This window comes from Empidonax traillii, unplaced genomic scaffold (genome assembly GCF_003031625.1).
Source record: "Empidonax traillii isolate 1590-97213 ecotype Southwest subspecies unplaced genomic scaffold, ASM303162v1 scaffold33:size3420811, whole genome shotgun sequence".
NCBI classification, from domain to species: domain Eukaryota; kingdom Metazoa; phylum Chordata; class Aves; order Passeriformes; family Tyrannidae; genus Empidonax; species Empidonax traillii.
The window spans coordinates 2,502,745-2,521,350 of NW_020955226.1; the positions used below are offsets into that span (position 1 = coordinate 2,502,745).

Consider the following 18,606-nt stretch of genomic DNA (forward strand, 5'->3'; position numbering starts at 1 on the left):
TCTGTTAAGTACGACCACCCTACTATTTGCTCTACAATGAACATCCTGCTGCCTATTCCATTTTTTTCCTTCTACATCTCAGTGTCTTGTGCCTCCTGCACAAACCCTGGCAGGGTTTTAGGTATGTGAAGGTGTTCCAGAAGGCTCAGCCATACTTTTGTATGCGCCACATCACAGGATAGGAGAAGCAGCTGGAGGTTCCTCCCCACGCAACACCCTCCCCCAGCACAGTCCCCCACAGTACCTCTGTTCCGGGAGATGGAAATGGAACAGCTCTAAAAGCAGCCCTATGCTTAGTAAATTTGCATTTCAGTTTCTTGGTTTCAGAGTACAGATACTGTTTGATTCCCAGCTGCTCATTCTGTCACATGCTGGAGGACAGACATAGTTTCCAATAGATTGCTGACACTTCTCTCACAGTCAAGAGTATTTCCAACTTTTTCTTTTGAGAGTTTTATGTCTGGCTAAGCTTCTGTACTATTAATTTAGGAGATGATATTGTAATTTTACAGCAACACTGCCAGAGCTTTATGTGATTAAATAATAGCTTCCAGATAATGGGAAATTTTAAGCATCCTTATCTTCATGCCCCACTGTGACCTGCCTTTTGCAATCCCTTTACACTTGATGCCCATGGCAAGCCTTGGTCCAGCTGACTCACAGATAATGAGATTTTTGAAACGATATATTCCAGGATTACAAAACGTGTGGTGGTACATAAAGTGTTTTTATGGAAATACTATAGACTGCAGATCTGACATCACTGTATTCCATACAGCTGTTGTCTCAGGTATTCTAGCTGTTCACCTTTTGTTGACAGAACCATAGAATTCCATTCAAAGTGAGGAATCTGTAGAACAGAATCATACAAACTGAGTGTTAACACTGGTATAAGCCACATTCCATTCACAGCAAAGGCTCTCTGATATCACTTGTTTTCCACTTGAAGATATTTGACCACCTGTGTCCCTCCAAAAGCTAGGCTTGCTCTAATGTGGGAATGAGTTAAGCCAGCAGCATCTGCATTCCATTAATTGGAATCAAAAGAGAGTGTTTCAGCCTTGGTGCTGAGAAGGAGTGTGTAAATCAAACGCTGAGTTTGCAAAAACTCCTGGGAATTCTGGTTAACTGAATGACAACTCCAGGTGCTGTTTACCAAAGAACCCTAACAATGGGGAAACTCAGAGGGAGCTCTGGGGAGAATCCCGAAAACTGAATCATGGTGTGTGTGCAGCCTCATTGTCTCTATTTGGTGACCCTGACGCGATGCACCTTACGGGAGTTTTGGACGACCACGATTCGAAGGGGGCAATGGAGTTAGTTCTGCCTGGGAAAAGTTTGTCTCCACTTGAATTCATTGGCTGCTCTCTAATACTGACAAGATCCATTTCTCAGTGTAAGATTCTTCTTTATGTAAGTATAGTCACTTGCAGAAATGTAAAACAGACGCCCACACAATATAGGCTGTGATAACTCCTTTACACCATCTCCCACCTTTGAAAACCCAAATTGAGAGGAAAATCCCAGGCCACTGTAGTTTGTAATGTTAATCTATTAGACTGGAATAGTGTAGCCATAGTATAACATGAGAAAAGATGATTATTCTGTTTAAAATAAAAAAGAAAACCAACCAAATTTAAGCTAAAAGAAGGATTCTAGCTAAAATTAGGGTGAGTAATTAAATATACAAGAGCCTCTGAATTCATGAGCCTCCATTACCAAAATGCTTCATTGCCAATGGCTGTGAATTATCACTGGCCACTATTGTTCCCTGTCATACGCCATCACTGCAGGAGACAAACAGCATCCCTATCCCACCTGGCAGCTGCCAAAACTTGGCACTCAAAACCACTCAAGGGTATGTCCAGTCATCTTCTACTGTAGAAATCTTTAGCGAATTGAACTGAAACTCTGATTTCACTTGTTCTCCTTTACTCAGTAACATAAGACTGAGACCTTTTGACTTCAGTTTTGCTTCAGCCTCTTTCAGAGAAGGTGCGATTTCTATGAAGTCCTTAAATAATTTTGAGAACAGCTTGGAATTTTCTCCCTAAATACAAAAATTGCTCTCACCCAGTAAATGCTTTTAATTATAAAAATTATCTCTGAACGTGTTGCATGGAAAATGGATCATTTTGCACTATGGATACAACTCAGAAAGGACAAAGGATTGCTGACTGCTCACCTGAACTACCCGGTATCCCAGCATTTCCAGGTGCCGTTTTTTCACTGCAACTTCTCCTTTCAGATGACGTGAATAATCTTTGCTAAAAGCTCTCGAATCAAGAAATTCCAAAGCAATTCTGCAAACAGCAAAGATGCGCTTTTACTTTCAGGTCCTACCCAAATAGCAAAAAGTGATATTTCTAGTTCAGTACTGATAGCTGCAGCAAGACTAGATAAACCTGACAATTCACATAAAAAGAAAATTAAACAACTCCCTGAAACCAGACAAAACATTTTCCTCTTATTTATCTAGAGATACTTGAATTTTACATGATTTAGAAAAAGTATTTTTTTCCCTGCATCTGTCTTTGCTCAAATGCTAAAAACAGCTAACTAGCATTTTCAAGGCTAACATTTGAGGAGGTGGAAGGGAAAGTGTATTCTAATCTCATGAAACACATTTCAAGAACATGTACTGGGTCTGGCTGGGATGAAGGTACTTTTCTTCACGGCAGTTTGTCTGGTGCTGTGTTTTGAACTTGTGACCAGAACAGTGTTAATGACACACCAGTATTTTGGCTATCACTGAAGAGTTATTGCTTGCACAGCATCAGGACTTTCTGTTTCTCACTCTGCACCTACAATGCAGACATGGACAAGAGGTCTAGGCTGCAGGGACAAGAGATCAGGAAGAGACACCTTCCCTGGGAGGGCACCTCGACTGGCTAAGGCGATGTTCCACACCATACAACATCATGCTCAGCAACAAAACAGAGGGGAGTTTTTTCCAAGTAGCCATTGCTCTGGCACTGGTCTGCTGTGGGGAATGATTCCATGTGCATCAGTTGTTTCGTTTTCCCCTTTTATATTTTTCCTTTCTTCTCTTCCCTTATTAAACTGTCTTAATTGCAACCCAGGAGTTTTCTTCCTTGCTTTTACCCTCACGATTCTGGCCCCCATCACACTTCAAGGGAACGAGCGTGCAACTGTGTGGGAGCAGCTGCAGCCAACCCACCACACCCTGGAAGGCTAAACCTCATTAGACTAAGGAAAAATGAACTGAAAGATAAATAGCATAGAGGTTGCAACAAACATTTAGGACATAAGCATCAAAAACGTGGCCTAAACTGGATGTTAACTTGGAAGCTTGGGAGAGCTAATGTGCAAGAATTCAGTGTACTAACCTCTGAGCTCCTGGTGGCAGAGCCTTTTTCCCTTCATCCTTGATGTCACGTCTCAAGTGTATTCCCCCTACATCATCCAAAGGTATATTCTGAGCCATATAGGAAAGAGGCTTTTTATTTTCATCCAGGACACACTCAAAATCTGTCAGAAAACACAGCAAACCTGTTTACTGACAAAAGTGAAAGAATTTGATCTGTACAGTGTTTACTTCTAGAAAAATTAAGTGATGGACAAAATTAGAGATATCCAACATTATTTTATATAATGCAGAACTTTTCAGAAACTGTATTTTACACAACAATTTCTTCTTTGCAATATCTTGTGGTCACATGAAAACGGGCTTCCTAATCTTGTAATAACAATCCTTAGAGTATTAACTTCTCACCTATTTCATAGTAGTATGGCGTGAGAACAGATACCCTGGAGTACTGACTCCCTCCTAAGATCTCTGTCAGCATTCTGTGAACATGCTGTCGCAGTGGATTTATTCGGCTCATACCTACAAAGGCAAAATAAAGAATTCATACATCAAAACTTCCACAGCCAAAACTCTGAACAGAGCACTTTGAGACGTTGCATTTTTGACAGCCAGGCTATTGAATTAATCTTTTCCACGGATCCCTGGTGTTATTCCATAATTCAGAGACCAAGTGATCATATTTTAGATGGAAAGTAGCAGGTGTGTGCTATTAAGCATAAATTTCAAATCCAGACTTTCCATCTGAGGATTTTTCTGATTCACGTGCTACAAAACCTTTAGTTACAGGTTTCACTTGTTGGATTGTTTGCTTTTAATTGTGTTTGGACACTTGAGATTTACTCATCTTGTCTTTATTACAGGCACACCACACTATACGTCACTTCTCTGTCTGTTGCAGATTAACACTTTGCTCCAAAACATCTTCAGTCTCTGAGAGACAAAGTAGGTGAGTTCTGTGGACAGCAAAGCAGATCTCCCCATGTGAATTAGTGGAGGATAGATACTCTTTGCATTAGCTGGATTTTCTGAATTCATCACTTTTCTGAAAGATCTCAGCTGCTACACTGATCGCTAGCCTACTTCTCTGTCTCTCACCCCGATGGATCTTGATTCTTCAGAGGAAGAAGATAGGAGCAAGTTCAAAAGCAAGAAGGAAAAATGTTCACATTGAAAAATTTAAGTCAAGCTCAGCCTTGTAGGTGAAGTAGGGAGCAAAGTGACCCATCTCCTCCAGCAGACAACTCTAATTCTTCCTCCTGCCTTTCCATCCTTCATACCATATGCACTGTTTCTGTTTATTTAAATGTTATTTCTTAAAAAGAAAAATCCCATCCCTATTACATTAATTATCACAAGGAAAACTGCTTTGCTCTCTGTTGCACTACTAAGCGGTTGCACTTTCCAAGACATGCTCAGCAAAGAGGGGGTGGCCCCTTCCTGATCTTCTATGGTTGTGGTAGTGTCAACCTGACAGTTTTAGAAGAAACATCTAGCAGACTGCTGAGAATAGACTATTATTAGAAACAAGGGCAGGTTTTCCTCTCTTAGGTTACTTACTGTTATGAGAGACACGTTGACAGTACTGCTCATGAAACCAAGGGATGTGAAACTCCGGGCATTCCAGACAGATTGCTCTGTTCAATTTCATGAGGCAAGAGCAGACACTCTGCTTTACAGTGTCAGGCAGGACTGATTAAAAAAAAAAAAACAGATGTAGAAAGGTGTAAACTGCAATGTGAAAAATCCAGTATATTGACCTAAATGGCTACCTCTGAATTCTTTACTAAAAGTGCAAGTGTTTGTATACTATGGCATTTATAAAATCCATGCTGCAAAATTTTAGAAAGGTGCTCAAAATCCCTGAGGAAAAAATGAAAAGAAACAGTTCTGCTCAATGTTAAGCATGACAGCAAGACATAAGACAGAAATTGCTTCTCTCATTCAACTTTTAATGAAGTGCTTGAAGGCAAAATGGCAACAATACACTGATAGGGAACAACATAGAGGTAGAGAGAGACAAAATAAACACTCAGTCTCTTATTTAGAGAGAAGAGTCTGGTAGGACACATTTCTTGCAGGCAAGAATCCCACATGATTTCTTGAGCTTTGTGGCTATTTCTCATAATAAACACTGGAGTCAGGTAATTTCATTTAAAACTGAAGAATTATTATATACTGAGTACAGTAAGTTGGCTATAAAATTTGCTTTATATGACCTTTTCTCACCTGCAATACAAGTCTGTACTTTCAAAACAAAGCACAGATTTTTGTTCATTACTTCCCTTTTAGCGCTCAAATCATGACTAGATTATATAGAGGGGGTCTTTCTAGAAAATGGAATAATTTAAAGAATAATTCTACTTCTCAAGTCATATGCAGGTCCACAACTGCATTTTAGGCCAAATGCTACACAATCAAATTCTTCAGAGAGCAAGATATCTACCTTTAAGTTGAGCATCCAGTTTGCTTAGGAAAGAAACATTAAATATCGTCGTTATCAGAACTGGAGGAAAATACCCAGCCACTGCCAAAACATGACCAAGCAGCACCAAGTGATAAACTTCAAAACAACCTTTAAAAAACAGACAGAAATCTATATTAACACATGACATAAAGTTGAAAGGATTTGCAGTGCCCTTCTCCTGGCCTCCCAAATTGTCTAATTTTCTCTCTCAATGTACCACACAAGTTTCTATCCATTTCCTCTACAACTTTAACCATTTATTTGTGATGAATCACAAAACGTATCCTGTTCACAAAGGACGATTCCTTGGGGAACACCGCAACAATTCTATCCAAGAGCAGCACAGTGAATTAACTAGAATTTCCACTTGCTTTTTACTACACTAAAAATTCTTTGCTAGTCCCTTATTAAGAGTAATATTTAAAGGGTGAAATGAAACCCAGCATTGAATCTTTGTAATGGTTTAACCCAGTAGGCAGATTATTAGTAGTAACATACATACTTTTTCTTTGCTTAACTGAAGTGCCATTCTATTCCTATTTTCATTCTGTAAAAATAACTTTCAGTAACATTTATCTGGTGTCAGAATATCTTTGTCTAATGCACTTACTCAAGTTAGAAGTAAGATGTTGGATACAACTCTTAAAGAACTCTTCATTGTCGTAATTCAAAGTAGAGAAAAGGAGGAGAATAAAATAGAGTTCGGAGGGGTGGATCTGGAAAAAAAGACATCCAAAATCAAGTCACTGCAAAATATCATAATATTGCTTTACAACAAAGAAGAGTTTTATACTTCATTCAGAATTGGGAGATTTAAAACTAGATGAGCGGTTTTCTAATTTTTTTGTCAATTATTCCTGGAGGAAACCATAAAAAAATAAAATGCAGAAATAATTGAATTTGCAGCAACAGCTAAAACTTAAGATGTATTTCATGTAGGTGATCCAAGTGTTTCTATATACTTAAAGAACCTTTCAAAAAGATTTTGCATTAAATGCTTTTAAAGAAACTAAACTGCAATAGAATAAAATCAAAGATTTATATGAACTCCAGACTGAGAATGAGGAGGAAAAAAAGACATTAAGGAAAAAGAGTAATTTTGACCAAAAAGACGGGCTACTGGGGAAACCCCCACAACAATGAGTAATGTTAAAATATACACCAGGTGATGTGGCTATTTATAGAGAAGTTTAAAAAAAAAAATTAAGATGGTCAAATGTAAAGTTGAATGCAATGGATTATGGCTGACCTAATACTGACTGAACAGTAAGAAATAAAAACTAATGAGAAGTAAGTGCAAAATAATATAAACAGAAGCAAAACAGCTTTGAGTGAACATAAAAAAAGATGAGCTCCAAATCAGATACATTGAATAAAACTCTTAGAAACACAGCGGATTATGCTCTGAAAAACATAAACTCACATACCTCTCCTTTTTTACCCAATAACTCACACAGTAGACAGAAAAGCTCTAATACCTTGTCTATATTTTCAACAGTCACAGAAGCTATTCTGTCAAATAAGGCAGGACAACGGCAGTTTGTTTTTTTGAGGAAAAAAGACAGTGGTAATACATTTGCCCATGTTATTTGGTCTATCAAGTGTTGACACATGGCCATGGTTTCCTCATTCAGGACTTCTTCAAACCACTCTCCATTCACATGTGTAAGTTCTTCCAACAGACGATTTAAGCTGTTGGTTTTCTGAAGCCTCTCAAATCCACAGTCATTTAGTTTTTGCAGAAGCTTTGCACATAGCTCAGAACTGTTTTGCCAGTGCAACTGGTCATGATGATTCCATTTGACAAGAGCTGTAGCGATGCAATTCAAATGATGAAGACTGCATTGAGGCAGAACTGCTGCTGCTTTGTTTATAATCATCTCCTCCACTTGAAAAGAAGGTAGCATGGCCAGAACACGAATTATGGCTGCAGTATCAGCAGGTATCACACTAGATTTTAAATAACTGGAAGAAACATGGAAATAAAAACCGTTCATCAATAATGACAAAGTGCAAGTGTTTAAAAACCCAAATAAATTACATGCATGAAATTTAAAAGTCAAAAGCTGCGTAACAAATATAAAATAAGTAGAATATTAATAATGTGGTAGAAATCCCTACCTCTTGGGACTACCATGTTTTTTTAATTAAGATTAACTTCTTCCTTCTAATTTATTCAAAACTGAAAAAAGGGGAGAAGTCAAGGAGCAGCTCAGTCAGCAAGAGAGGCTTTAAATATTACAGATAAACACAGAAGTCGTTATTAAGGCCAGAAGGTCCACATTTGTTAAGGGTGTCCGGCCTTCTGGGCCTGGTTCATTTCTCTGATTTCTGTCCTAGGGAGCACCAGGTTCTCAAGTGCCTGAGGAACATGAAGGAATCATCAGCAAAAAAATAGCACAGCCAAGGCACTACATTCCTATAGAGGCTGGGTCTATAAACAAGACAACATCCACTTCCTATCCTCTGATTTAGGTTTAAAAGAATCAAATATTGTAACAGTTTGTTACTTCTTCATATTTTATGGAAACAAAACACTTGAACATCTTAGCTTGTAATTTGAAATCTTCAGTAGAGAATTGTTTACTACTTAAATAGCTACAGTTCCAAGAATACACACTTACCTTAACAGTAACACTTTCAGTTTGGCAAACAGCTCCAAATTGCGGCACCGCAACCCCGTCAAGTACTGGGTTAACTTCACCAGCTGTAATACATGGTAGCTATCCAAGTGTTTGTGCAGAACAGAAGCCATTCTGAACACAAAGAGAAAAAGATGACGTGATATTCGGTTAATGCAAAAGATACTGCAAACCCCAACATGCCACATGAAGAAAGGGTGTCCTGTGGTGCACAGTATGTGTATATGGAGGGTTTCACACACCTGCACTCCTCTCCACACCAGTTTTGACACTGTTCCCCAAAGATACAGCAGCCTCTCCACATTTAGTGAACTGCAAAATTAGAACCCTCATCACAGCAAATCAGCTACTTCACACTAATAACTTCTGTTTCAGATTTCACAATCAGTTAAATTCAGAGTGGATCAAGAATGGAATAAACTACAACAGCAACACCAGCTTCAGGACGACTGGACTCACTGTTGGTCTAAGGCTGCAAAGAGGGGGATAGATTTGTAGGGAAAGATAATACCTTAAGACCTTCTTCGGCCAGTGAGTTTCCAGGAGAAAAGGCATGAATTCACCTTTAGTATTCCTTTGATCCATAGCACACAAGTATGTCCTTTTTCTTCCAAGGATCTATCTGGTTCATACAACTACCTTCAATCCAGTTATTGCTCACTACCTGTACATAACTCTGCTGCATCTCTGATGTATCTAATGCTACATCTTCTGTGCCCAAAACATCAGCTGCTTTCCCCTTCATTGTATGGTAGGTATTACCTCTACCCCTAAAAAAAAAAGTGTTCAGTTTACAACTGCAGAAAATGTGGACACGTTCTCTTTTTTCTCCTGAGTTTACAGTAACTGGTAGGGGCTAAGTTTACTGCAGTAGGATCACATACTTGCAAATAAGCCAGATATAATATGACATGAACTTGGTAGGGTTGAAAGGCTTTTGTATGAAATTCCTAAATTTCTTCAATTACTTCTGGGTCAAGCTGCAATATTCTAAAACCTGTATAAGCTAATTATTTGTAGTGTAGATGCATTTGTGTGTGCAAGTGACACACCCTCCACTCCTCACTTACTGGATATTACAGTTTTCCACACTAAATGGAAGTAGTTTACCTAGAGAATACACCTTCTTAGTAGTATCAAAAAAATTACTTTTCAAGTAGATGAGAATTTCTGCATTTCATTTTCTGCATTGTCTTCAGTATCACCAATACCTGGTGACTGCTAAATTCTTCAGCCATGTGTGCTGCAGTTACTAGCAACCTAAAGGGGAAAAGACATATTTTCCAATGAAAAACAGATGAAAATCTCCAGCAAAGATTGCAGCAATTTTCTTTGTTTATGAGGGAAAGAACCAAAAGACTGCTTCAGGAAATACAGGAAAACAAATTCCAGATACTTTTGTTCTCTAGACTTTTCTTCTAAACATCAGACCTGTATAGCACAGGTAAAGGGGTGTGTGTTGGATCAGTGCATATTGTTTTAGATGCTAGAAACCAGTGAGTCCAACAATTCTAAAAGTAGACAAGAAGTACGGATGATATTTAAAGACTCTACACAATTCATAATCAATCAGGAAGCTACAGATAAGAGAATCAAACATGAACTGAAGTGGTCTTCAGGCAGTTAAAAAGCTAGTGTTTACCACAAATTAAATAAATAAATAATCTAGGAAAAGCTTTTGGAACTAAGTCAGCTATGGCAAAACCAACATAGGCTTGCAGTATATCCAAATCTCTGAACAGAAGCAGATGTTCACGAAGGAATCTATGAAAATATGACTCATTGTAATAAACAAAGTAAATTCTGCCTAAGACTTGAGAGACCCATGAGTAACACCACCCCAAGTAGGATTTTGTGGCACAAGGGAAAATATCTACCACACAATATCCTAACTGCTAAATAAATGCCAAAGTGGTCCCTGCTGACGACCTTTCAGGAAGAATAGGATTTCAGCAATCTGGTATAGGACAAGACTCAGGCTGCTGAGCTACTGCCAGTCTTAAAAAGGAAAAAGCAACACATACCACTGCACATACTTCTCAGGGGAAAGACAGAAAGCTTTTTACTACCATCCCCTGTGAAAGGAAGGCTGTAGTCTAAGAGACGGAGCTACAAGATGGCCTTGCATAACAGCATTCACATACCACTTGATTGCTAGATCCAGCTTTCTATGCAACTGTCTCAAAACAAACTGCTTTGACAATGTTTCCAAAATTAAATGATCAATTGCTAAAAAGTTACACCTGGAAACCTAAGGTTCAGCTCACAGGTGAGTTCAGAAATTCCTCCAAACATTAATACATTTTTAATTTCTGTGCAAGAAAATGTGTATCGTAAATAAGACAAAATCATTAATAAACCTACCTTTCTCTTACCTTGGATTCTGCCATAGGCCCAAGAGCAAAAAATAATTTCGCAAAGGTTTCAGGATCATAATAATCATCTATAGTTTCAGACAGCAGCTGGTTAGCAACCAAGCGGAATTCAGCATTGTCAAAACCCAGCTGCTCGTACAGTCCAAAAATATTACTAATACTGTGGATATCAAGATGGGAGGCACTTTTCAGGAAAATCCTGTTGCATTTTTCTAGCAACGGATGATATTTCAGTTTAACATTTTGAAGAAACTGTAGCAATCTTTTGGCATAGTTGAAGTGGCCTTCCTTCTCTTCTTCCAAGAGCTGTTCAGCCTTGTGTAGTAATCGATCTCGAAAACTCTGTGAGATAACATCAGATATGCTGACCATCAAAACTGACAAGATCCTAAAAAATCCAGAAGATTTTACACTTACACATTGAACATAACAAGCAGTAAATTTTAGACTTCCTAAATAAACTACACAAAGTAGTCAAGGTGCTGCTGGCTTCTGGGCAAAAAGGAATTTTAAATCCAATGCAGAAAAAACAGATGAGCAAAAACCATTTATCCTTCTACAGTAAAAATTCTGCTTTTGGTGAACTTCTGAAACAGTTGGGATTTTTCAGCCATCTCTAACAAAGCTGTATGTGATAAAAGCACTTGCCTAAAGCATGAGTCTGATTTGCCTGATTCAAATTTGCAAAAAGATCCTTAATGCTCAATAGACACCAAAGAAACACAAACAATTCTCAAGTGACAGAATGAGGAGAAGAGTCATTGTCACTCCTAAAGAAAGAATCCCTTCCTGAGGGAATAAAACTTATGACCACAAGAAGAGTCACTTCTGTAAAGAAATGGGAGTCCCATTCAATGAGTTTCACATGCAAGCTCCTCACATCTGCAAAAATAATTGTTGGCACTGCTAATACTGTATAGAGCAGAAAAAATAAAGAGAAGCCTTCACTATAATGGCCCAGGGGGAACTGAGGCAAGAAAAAGGAAGCTTGGACTTCTTTGACTAGGGCTGTGTTTTAAGTAGTTTTAATATTAGGGTAATGTGCTGGACATGCTAGCAAGAGAATTCATTAATTCAACGTGACCAGAAAAAAAATACTCTGAAGATAAACGAACACCACATTTCTTTTAAACTTCTTATTGCTATTCACAGTCGCTAACTAAATCCATAGTTAAGTAGAAAAACTATCAATGTCAGGGAAGAAAAACACCTTCTGGTGAGTCAATAGCCTCTAAATTATCAAAAAGTCCACATTAAATTTAGAATCAGGATAAAGCTGATTCTAAATGTCTGCTATATTGTTCTACTGTAAGTAGAACAGTGGAAACTAATTAAATCTTTATAACCAATCAAAACAGTTAAACAGTAGTTTTAGTTGTTTAGATTGCTTCATAAAATCATTGGGAAAATGCATTTACCTGTCAAACAACACAGAACACTTCTTTCCCACAAACTCCAAATTGAAGAAAAGCAACCTCCAGTTGAGAAAAAAGGAAAGTGTTCAGGAAAGGCAGCACAGTAATTGTGCAATAAGACTTCTCCTGCTCCTCAGCTTCATTCTGACACTTACCTTACATCCTGTATAGAATCCAGTTTCATGTCCACAATATGAGCTACTTGGCCAATTATGGGACTGAAATGCCTGCGCTGTTTGTATAAGCACAGTGTGAATTTAGACAGAGCTGGCAAACTAAGCCTGTCAAGACATCAAAGACAGACAGAATATTTACCTTTTATTTCTAGTGAATAACTAAAGACAAAAATCTACTTCAACAATCACATAAAAAGAAAGTGTATATTCAAATTACAAAACAAGGAAACAAAATACCTAAGCAAAACACCTAGGTGTACATATGGAACTCTACAAAAATCAGTTGTTCTTCACTTAGCCAGGCCAGCCTAATAAAGATTATGTTCTCAAGCAATGATGTGAAATACATAAAATTAATGTGAGCAATTTATTACCTGAATATCACTTTGTGTTCAAGCTACACTGTATTAATTTACTTGTCAAGATTCCCCACATGTTAAACCGAAAGAGGCAATTCTGTGGTGCTGGTGACAAGACTGACGCTAGCTTCTGCCTCTACCCTGAACTACAGAATGAAAACTACAATATGCAAAAAAAAAGATATCAAAGCAAGCCAACAAAAACAACAACAAAATGCACAAAGGGAAAATACTGCTGCTTTAATACAAGATGTTTTTACTAAATTGAGATGAGCAGGTTTCTAACAACCATATATGAGCTGAACAGCAAGCACTGAGATAAAATTTTAAATATTAAACCCTGCAATTTCCTTCAAACACATAAATCTCCACAGACATTACATTTCAAAACTTTAAATGTTGGTCCCTGTTGTTGCAGCATCTGAATCTCTCACGTATTTGTAAACCAAAGTCTGTATGCATATTTTCCAAAACCTTCAAAAATACAACTGACATTTAAAATACCCAGATTATGTTTTAAACATATGTACTCTTTGAGAGCTCTTGTGTAACCTCACATGAAGCAAATCATGCTTGCACCGTACACCTTTCAAAAAGCACAGCATTCCAGTACTTGCCTTTCTAACCTTCTCCATGCTTCTGTAACAAGCGCTTGTGCTAGAGAATCATGGTCTTCAACATTGAGCCTTCAAAAGAAAGACATAATAGTTTGAAGTTTGCTCCCATAGTTATAAAGAAATAAGACATATGTCCTTTCATTATTTATCATGTTTTACTTGTCCATCACTCCCTCCATTCAAACAGATTATAAACATTTAATCATAAAACATATTTACTGGGAGTGTAAAACAGATCTGTTCTGCCTGCATCTCAAAAACTGAAGCACAGGACATGACACCATCTGTGTCACACAGAGTACAGAAACTGTGACAGGGCAGTCTCCCAATCTCCTTATAGGATGGCTAAGTAGTCAAAATTCCCTCCCTTTATATTACCAAATACAAAATATATATACATGGAACTCAATTTAATGCTCTTTACCTCAGAATACTATATAAGATGTCCACTACGGCCTCATCTTCCATGTGTTTCACCTTGTTTTCTGCCAAAACGCAAAGGGTAAGAAACTGGGAGTGATTTTTTACATAGTCAGTAGTCCTTAAGAGAAATGGCCTCTCCTTTTGCAATTGCCACAGCATGTTGAATGCAATTCCCAAATGCTTTTCAGAAAGTCTGGCCTTATTCCTTCCAATGAGGCTGAACACTTCATCTTCATGGGTGCAGCTATTTATCTGGTTCAAAAGCAGATCACTACACAGAGTCCGAGCTTGGCAACGCCTCAGTGTAAACAAGCAAACCTGCCTCAAACAAAGCATTTTGCTATGCCTACCAGCTATCTTTGAAGTGTCCAGAAAGATTCTTCTTCCAGTTTTCACACTAAATCACGTTGTTACAAACAACAAACTCAAGTACTTGAAAAACAGTAGATTATTTTTCTTTGATCCCATATGGTCAGTGTATTAAGAAGAATTCAATTCTGGGGTACCTGCAATGAAACCATATTAAAGCAGTTAAGTACAGTCACAACAACTAGGTAAAAATCAGTATCTCTACATTATAATGTTCTGAGTAAGGTAAGCTTGAGAATAACCTGCAGCCAGGTATCTTCTCATAGAAAAGCTCCCAACAATGAACACTGACATGCTTACAAGTACTGTGAAGTTAGTCCACTTGGTAAGCCTTCAAATTTAGAAAGCTGCCTTTAAAAGCCACAAGTGCTATCCATGCTACTACTGAGAAGGCAAAGCTGAGCTTTTTAACATACCAGCACTGCACAGGTGAGGCTTGCTCACACTAAGCCACTCCATAATCCCAAACTTGGGTCCAAGAACTGCCAGAAAATACAGCTATTGGTGGTAAAAGGAAGTAAGATGGCTTCTACTTGGGAAGGCTGACCACCTTTGTAATACAGACTATGACTACTGAACAGTCACACGCATCAGCTGAAATCACCCGTTGTGCAAAAGAAAGGCAACCTAATTCCCCAAATTATAGTGGAAGCTACAGCCTTGTCGATTGAAATTTGCTATTAATTGGTTTCCTTAGAATATACGCCAGTTTGTACAAAGTGCTAACAACTACGTACTCTACAACCTACAAAACTGGTTCCAAGCTGGGGAATACAAACCACTGGTGATAAATGTTGTGGGACACCAAAAAAGACCCATCAAATTCCCTCAACTCAGAGAGCATGGTAAGTCTTGAAGTCTTGTTTTAGGAGGTATAATCATTAACAACAACAATCATAAATACCTTTGGCAAACCTGAACGTTCTTCAACTGTTCACGATTCCATCAGTGTAACGTTATTAAGGTGGTGGCAGCAGCACATAACTGAGAAAGAAAAAACCTTATTTGAGCAGTCTATGTAAGGTACTGAAATCATTCTAGGAAGTTGGACATACGTGAATTTCTTTTGATGTCTGTAAAACAGACTTCAGAGAATAAAAATCATTTAACATATTGAATTACACTACTGTTGCTGGCACTGGGGCAGATACAAAGAAAGCTAAAGTGAAGTAATTTTAATTTATGATCGGTTATAATATGAAATGTTTTATTCCCTATGCAAAATGAAAGCATACAAAAATAAAAGCTACAAATTTTCCAGATATTATATATTAAGTATCTTTTAAAATAATGATTTGCTTTATAGTCCCTTTTCAGATATTGCTTTTATTGCTTCTATTTGTTCCATATGGTAGTTGCCTTTACAAATAATTTACTTCCCACAGTGCTGGCAAGCTAAGCTGCAAGAAGTCAGGATAAAGTAAGCCCTCAGGTAAGAGGGCTTTCCTGTTCTCGAGCTGCAATGGACCTTACATCCTCTACCCTACTGACGGGCAACCAGGATCTCTATCTAAAACAGTCCACAAGAAGTTTCCAAATCTTTCTCTTTCTGGAAGTTATTGAGCAGATGCAAGTGATTTAGCACAGACTTGTACGCAATTTTAAATTGTAGTTAATTCTAATATCCTTTTAAAAGTACATCAGTAGAAAACATTGGATGTTTTCAAACTTATAAATATAGAGATTAAACGCAGGAAATTTGGATCTACTTAAAGAATTATTTCTAAGGTGTTCCACTTACCGTGCAATGTAATACACTTGAAGGACAAGAAAGTCCTTAAAATAATCTTCTACCAGCTGAACACAATAAGCACTTTCAAGGCCGTATTACAACACACAGTAAGCCAGGAAGTCTTCCACAAATGGCAAAATGCGGACACTCGCAACTCCCCAAGCATAAGAACTATTAGAGATCTAAGTAACTAAGCTTTTAGACAGATGCCTGTGCAGCACAGGGTGTTTTTCCCCCGCCTGCCCGACTCCCCTCAGTTGCGTGAGCGCTGCCGCGGGCAGTCCAACCCCGTAGACCCCCGGGGCCAGCGCCGGCCCCGCCGTCCTGTGCCGGGCACTGCCCGCTGCCACCTGTGCGCCGCCTTCTCCCTTCCCGCGGGGAATTCTGACCCAAAAGCGCCCAGGAAGAGCGCGGGAAAGGGCTGAGCCGCCGCGCAGGCCTCAGGCCGGCGGTGGCCGGGGCGGGGACACTCATGGCCCCACTGCACCCCGCAGGCGGGGCGCGACCCGCGACATTGAACCCGGGTCCCGCCTCTGGCACCGCCCGCCTCCGGGAGGTCGCTAAGGGCCGGCCCGCGAAGCCCTGCGCCCCTGCGGCACCGGGCGGCAGCGGCTGCCAGCGCCGGCTCTAGCGAGGGCTGCGATCACGGCAAGGTCCGGCTCCCCCCGGGGTTAAACAAGAAAGCAAAGGAGTCAGGGTCACCGGCGCAGCGTTTGAGACGTGGCCGCCCCGGAGAGCACAATCCGAGGGGCCCTCAGCTTACCCTTCCCCGGCCCTTCCCGCTCTGGAGCCGCGGGCGGACGCGCTCACTCAGCTCACCCCGCACACGCCGCAGCGCTCCACGTGCCTCCGCACCGCCACCCTCCGCGCGCATGCGCCAGCACGGACCGCTGCCCGGAGCCGACGCCGGGAAGCGCAGGGAGAAAGGGGAAAGTCCAGCCAGTTAGACTTCCCAAGGGAAATAAACGTAACAGCTAAAAAGTTCCAAGGTCGTATTGATTATTGAGGTCATATTTATAAAACCAGCGTTACAACGGTTTTATAACACTTTCTGAGTGGGGGAAGAAAGTCTTCCCTGCCTAGAAAAAGCACAAAGGGACTGAAGTTCAGGAAGGGTGAAGTTGAAGAGTTTGGCTTCGTTGTACTGGAATTAACGTTACTTTATCTTACAATATAATTTTTTTTATGCTTTGCAACAAAGATTAATTTAAAATGTAAGAGTTCTAGAACATAAATATGTTGCAACAAGTTGTTGTATACACATAGCTCCAGGTCATCTTTCTGGACCTTTTCTCACTGCCATTGATAATAACATAGACATCTAGAATGAATGACAACAATCTCAGATTGCTCTAAAATTTTATCTAAAATCACAGCCAGGGCTGTTACCATGACCAATTCTGACCAGCTGTTTTGCAGCTGTCTATATTAAAGGTTTGGGTTTTCTACTTTTTGTCTGTTGCTGATTGTATATTTACCTCCTAATATATTGGATGCTTATGAAATGGAACTCAAACTAATAAAATACCCTGTGTTTTATGTATTACAAGGTCTCTGGCATTTTAGAAACACAGCATGTACATTTTTGACTGGATTTGTAACTGTAGAATTTGTAACTGGAACAGCTCCTGTATCCTTCTGCTAACAAATCCGCATCATCTCAGTTACAGTCTACAGACCCAAACCCTGTCAGGTGATCTCAAAAGGTGGCATTTATCTCTTGCAAGAATCTCAGGCCTTCTGCAAAATCACATAAGAATTCCAAGGCATCTGACCCCTCAGCTGCATAGGAAAACAATTCCACATTCATATGTGAAGGGGATTTCTGCAAATCATATGGATTTTTCATTTACAAGATGCTGAACTCTTGACTTTTGACTTGTCAAAAGTGGATAAAATAAAACAATGCCTAAACCAAATAAAAAAGGCTAGATAAAATTACATTAAATTTTAAGTTAGACACGTAGGGGAAGAAAGCAAGACTTCTACAAGCATGCTGTGCTGAAGCCAGTGTTCATCCACTGAACAGAAGTTCACTCACCAGCTTCTTTAGGACTTCAGAACTCTCAGGGGTCAATTTCTCAATTTTATTTTTTTTTTTCAGATGTTCATAAGGGGAACATTTATTTTTTCCGGTTTCAAGAGTTTTCTCAACAGCCAGTCAAGTAACTTCCATTACTTCCCGTTATGTCTATGATTAGACCAAATTACCTGCTGGTTTGCATTAAAACCTAGCAAAGGAGGTACATCTGTGCAAGTCTTAGTTAATCTTGAAGGTGCTAGCAACTTTATGCATTGTTGTAAACTTTCATGTCTCTATTTTTAAGATATATTAACTTTGACTGGCAATACAGACATAGGAGGTAATATTATCAGTAACTTTTTTTTTCCCCCACAGTTGGCCTAAATTCCCATTTTAATTCTTTACAGTCCCTAGCGAGGTGCACTGCTGGAGCAACCCGGAGCGTTTCCAGCGCCGTGCCGGGCGGTTCATTCACCAACCGTAGCCATTTACCGCGCTGCTCGCTGAGGCGCCGGCGGGGACGGCCAGCACCGCTCACCGGCACGTTTGGCTGGAAAGGCCTCGCGTAGCTGCAGCGGCTCCAGCCCCACCGGCCCTTCTCGCCTCGAGCCCGGCCGGGCCGCGGGCGGCGGGGCCGGTGGGAGGGGCGGAGCGCCGCTGACGAGCCCGAGGAGGCGGGC

The 18,606-nt window shown here is 39.7% G+C and overlaps 1 protein-coding gene across 3 annotated transcripts; it reads right to left on the minus strand.

The window, feature by feature from the left end:
- Nucleotides 1-708: 708 nt before the first annotated feature.
- Nucleotides 709-15,159, minus strand: FASTKD1 (FAST kinase domains 1). 3 transcript variants are annotated; one of them, XM_027911529.1, is made up of 16 exons: nucleotides 15,076-15,159; nucleotides 14,153-14,308; nucleotides 13,804-13,864; nucleotides 13,380-13,448; nucleotides 12,383-12,508; nucleotides 10,802-11,200; nucleotides 9,587-9,697; nucleotides 8,420-8,551; nucleotides 7,274-7,760; nucleotides 6,406-6,511; nucleotides 5,775-5,903; nucleotides 4,889-5,020; nucleotides 3,737-3,850; nucleotides 3,351-3,492; nucleotides 2,186-2,303; nucleotides 709-850 (listed from the first exon to the last, which is right to left on the minus strand). In XM_027911529.1, the coding sequence occupies exons 3-16, from the start codon at nucleotides 13,845-13,847 to the stop codon at nucleotides 761-763; spliced, it is 2,199 nt and encodes a 732-aa protein (XP_027767330.1). In that variant the 5' UTR covers nucleotides 13,848-13,864; nucleotides 14,153-14,308; nucleotides 15,076-15,159; the 3' UTR covers nucleotides 709-760. The 3 variants fall into 3 exon arrangements, with proteins under 3 accessions (XP_027767330.1, XP_027767329.1, XP_027767331.1); XM_027911528.1 differs by having other exon boundaries at nucleotides 13,804-14,308; XM_027911530.1 differs by lacking the exon at nucleotides 14,153-14,308 and having other exon boundaries at nucleotides 15,076-15,151.
- Between the last annotated feature and the right edge of the window lie 3,447 nt (nucleotides 15,160-18,606).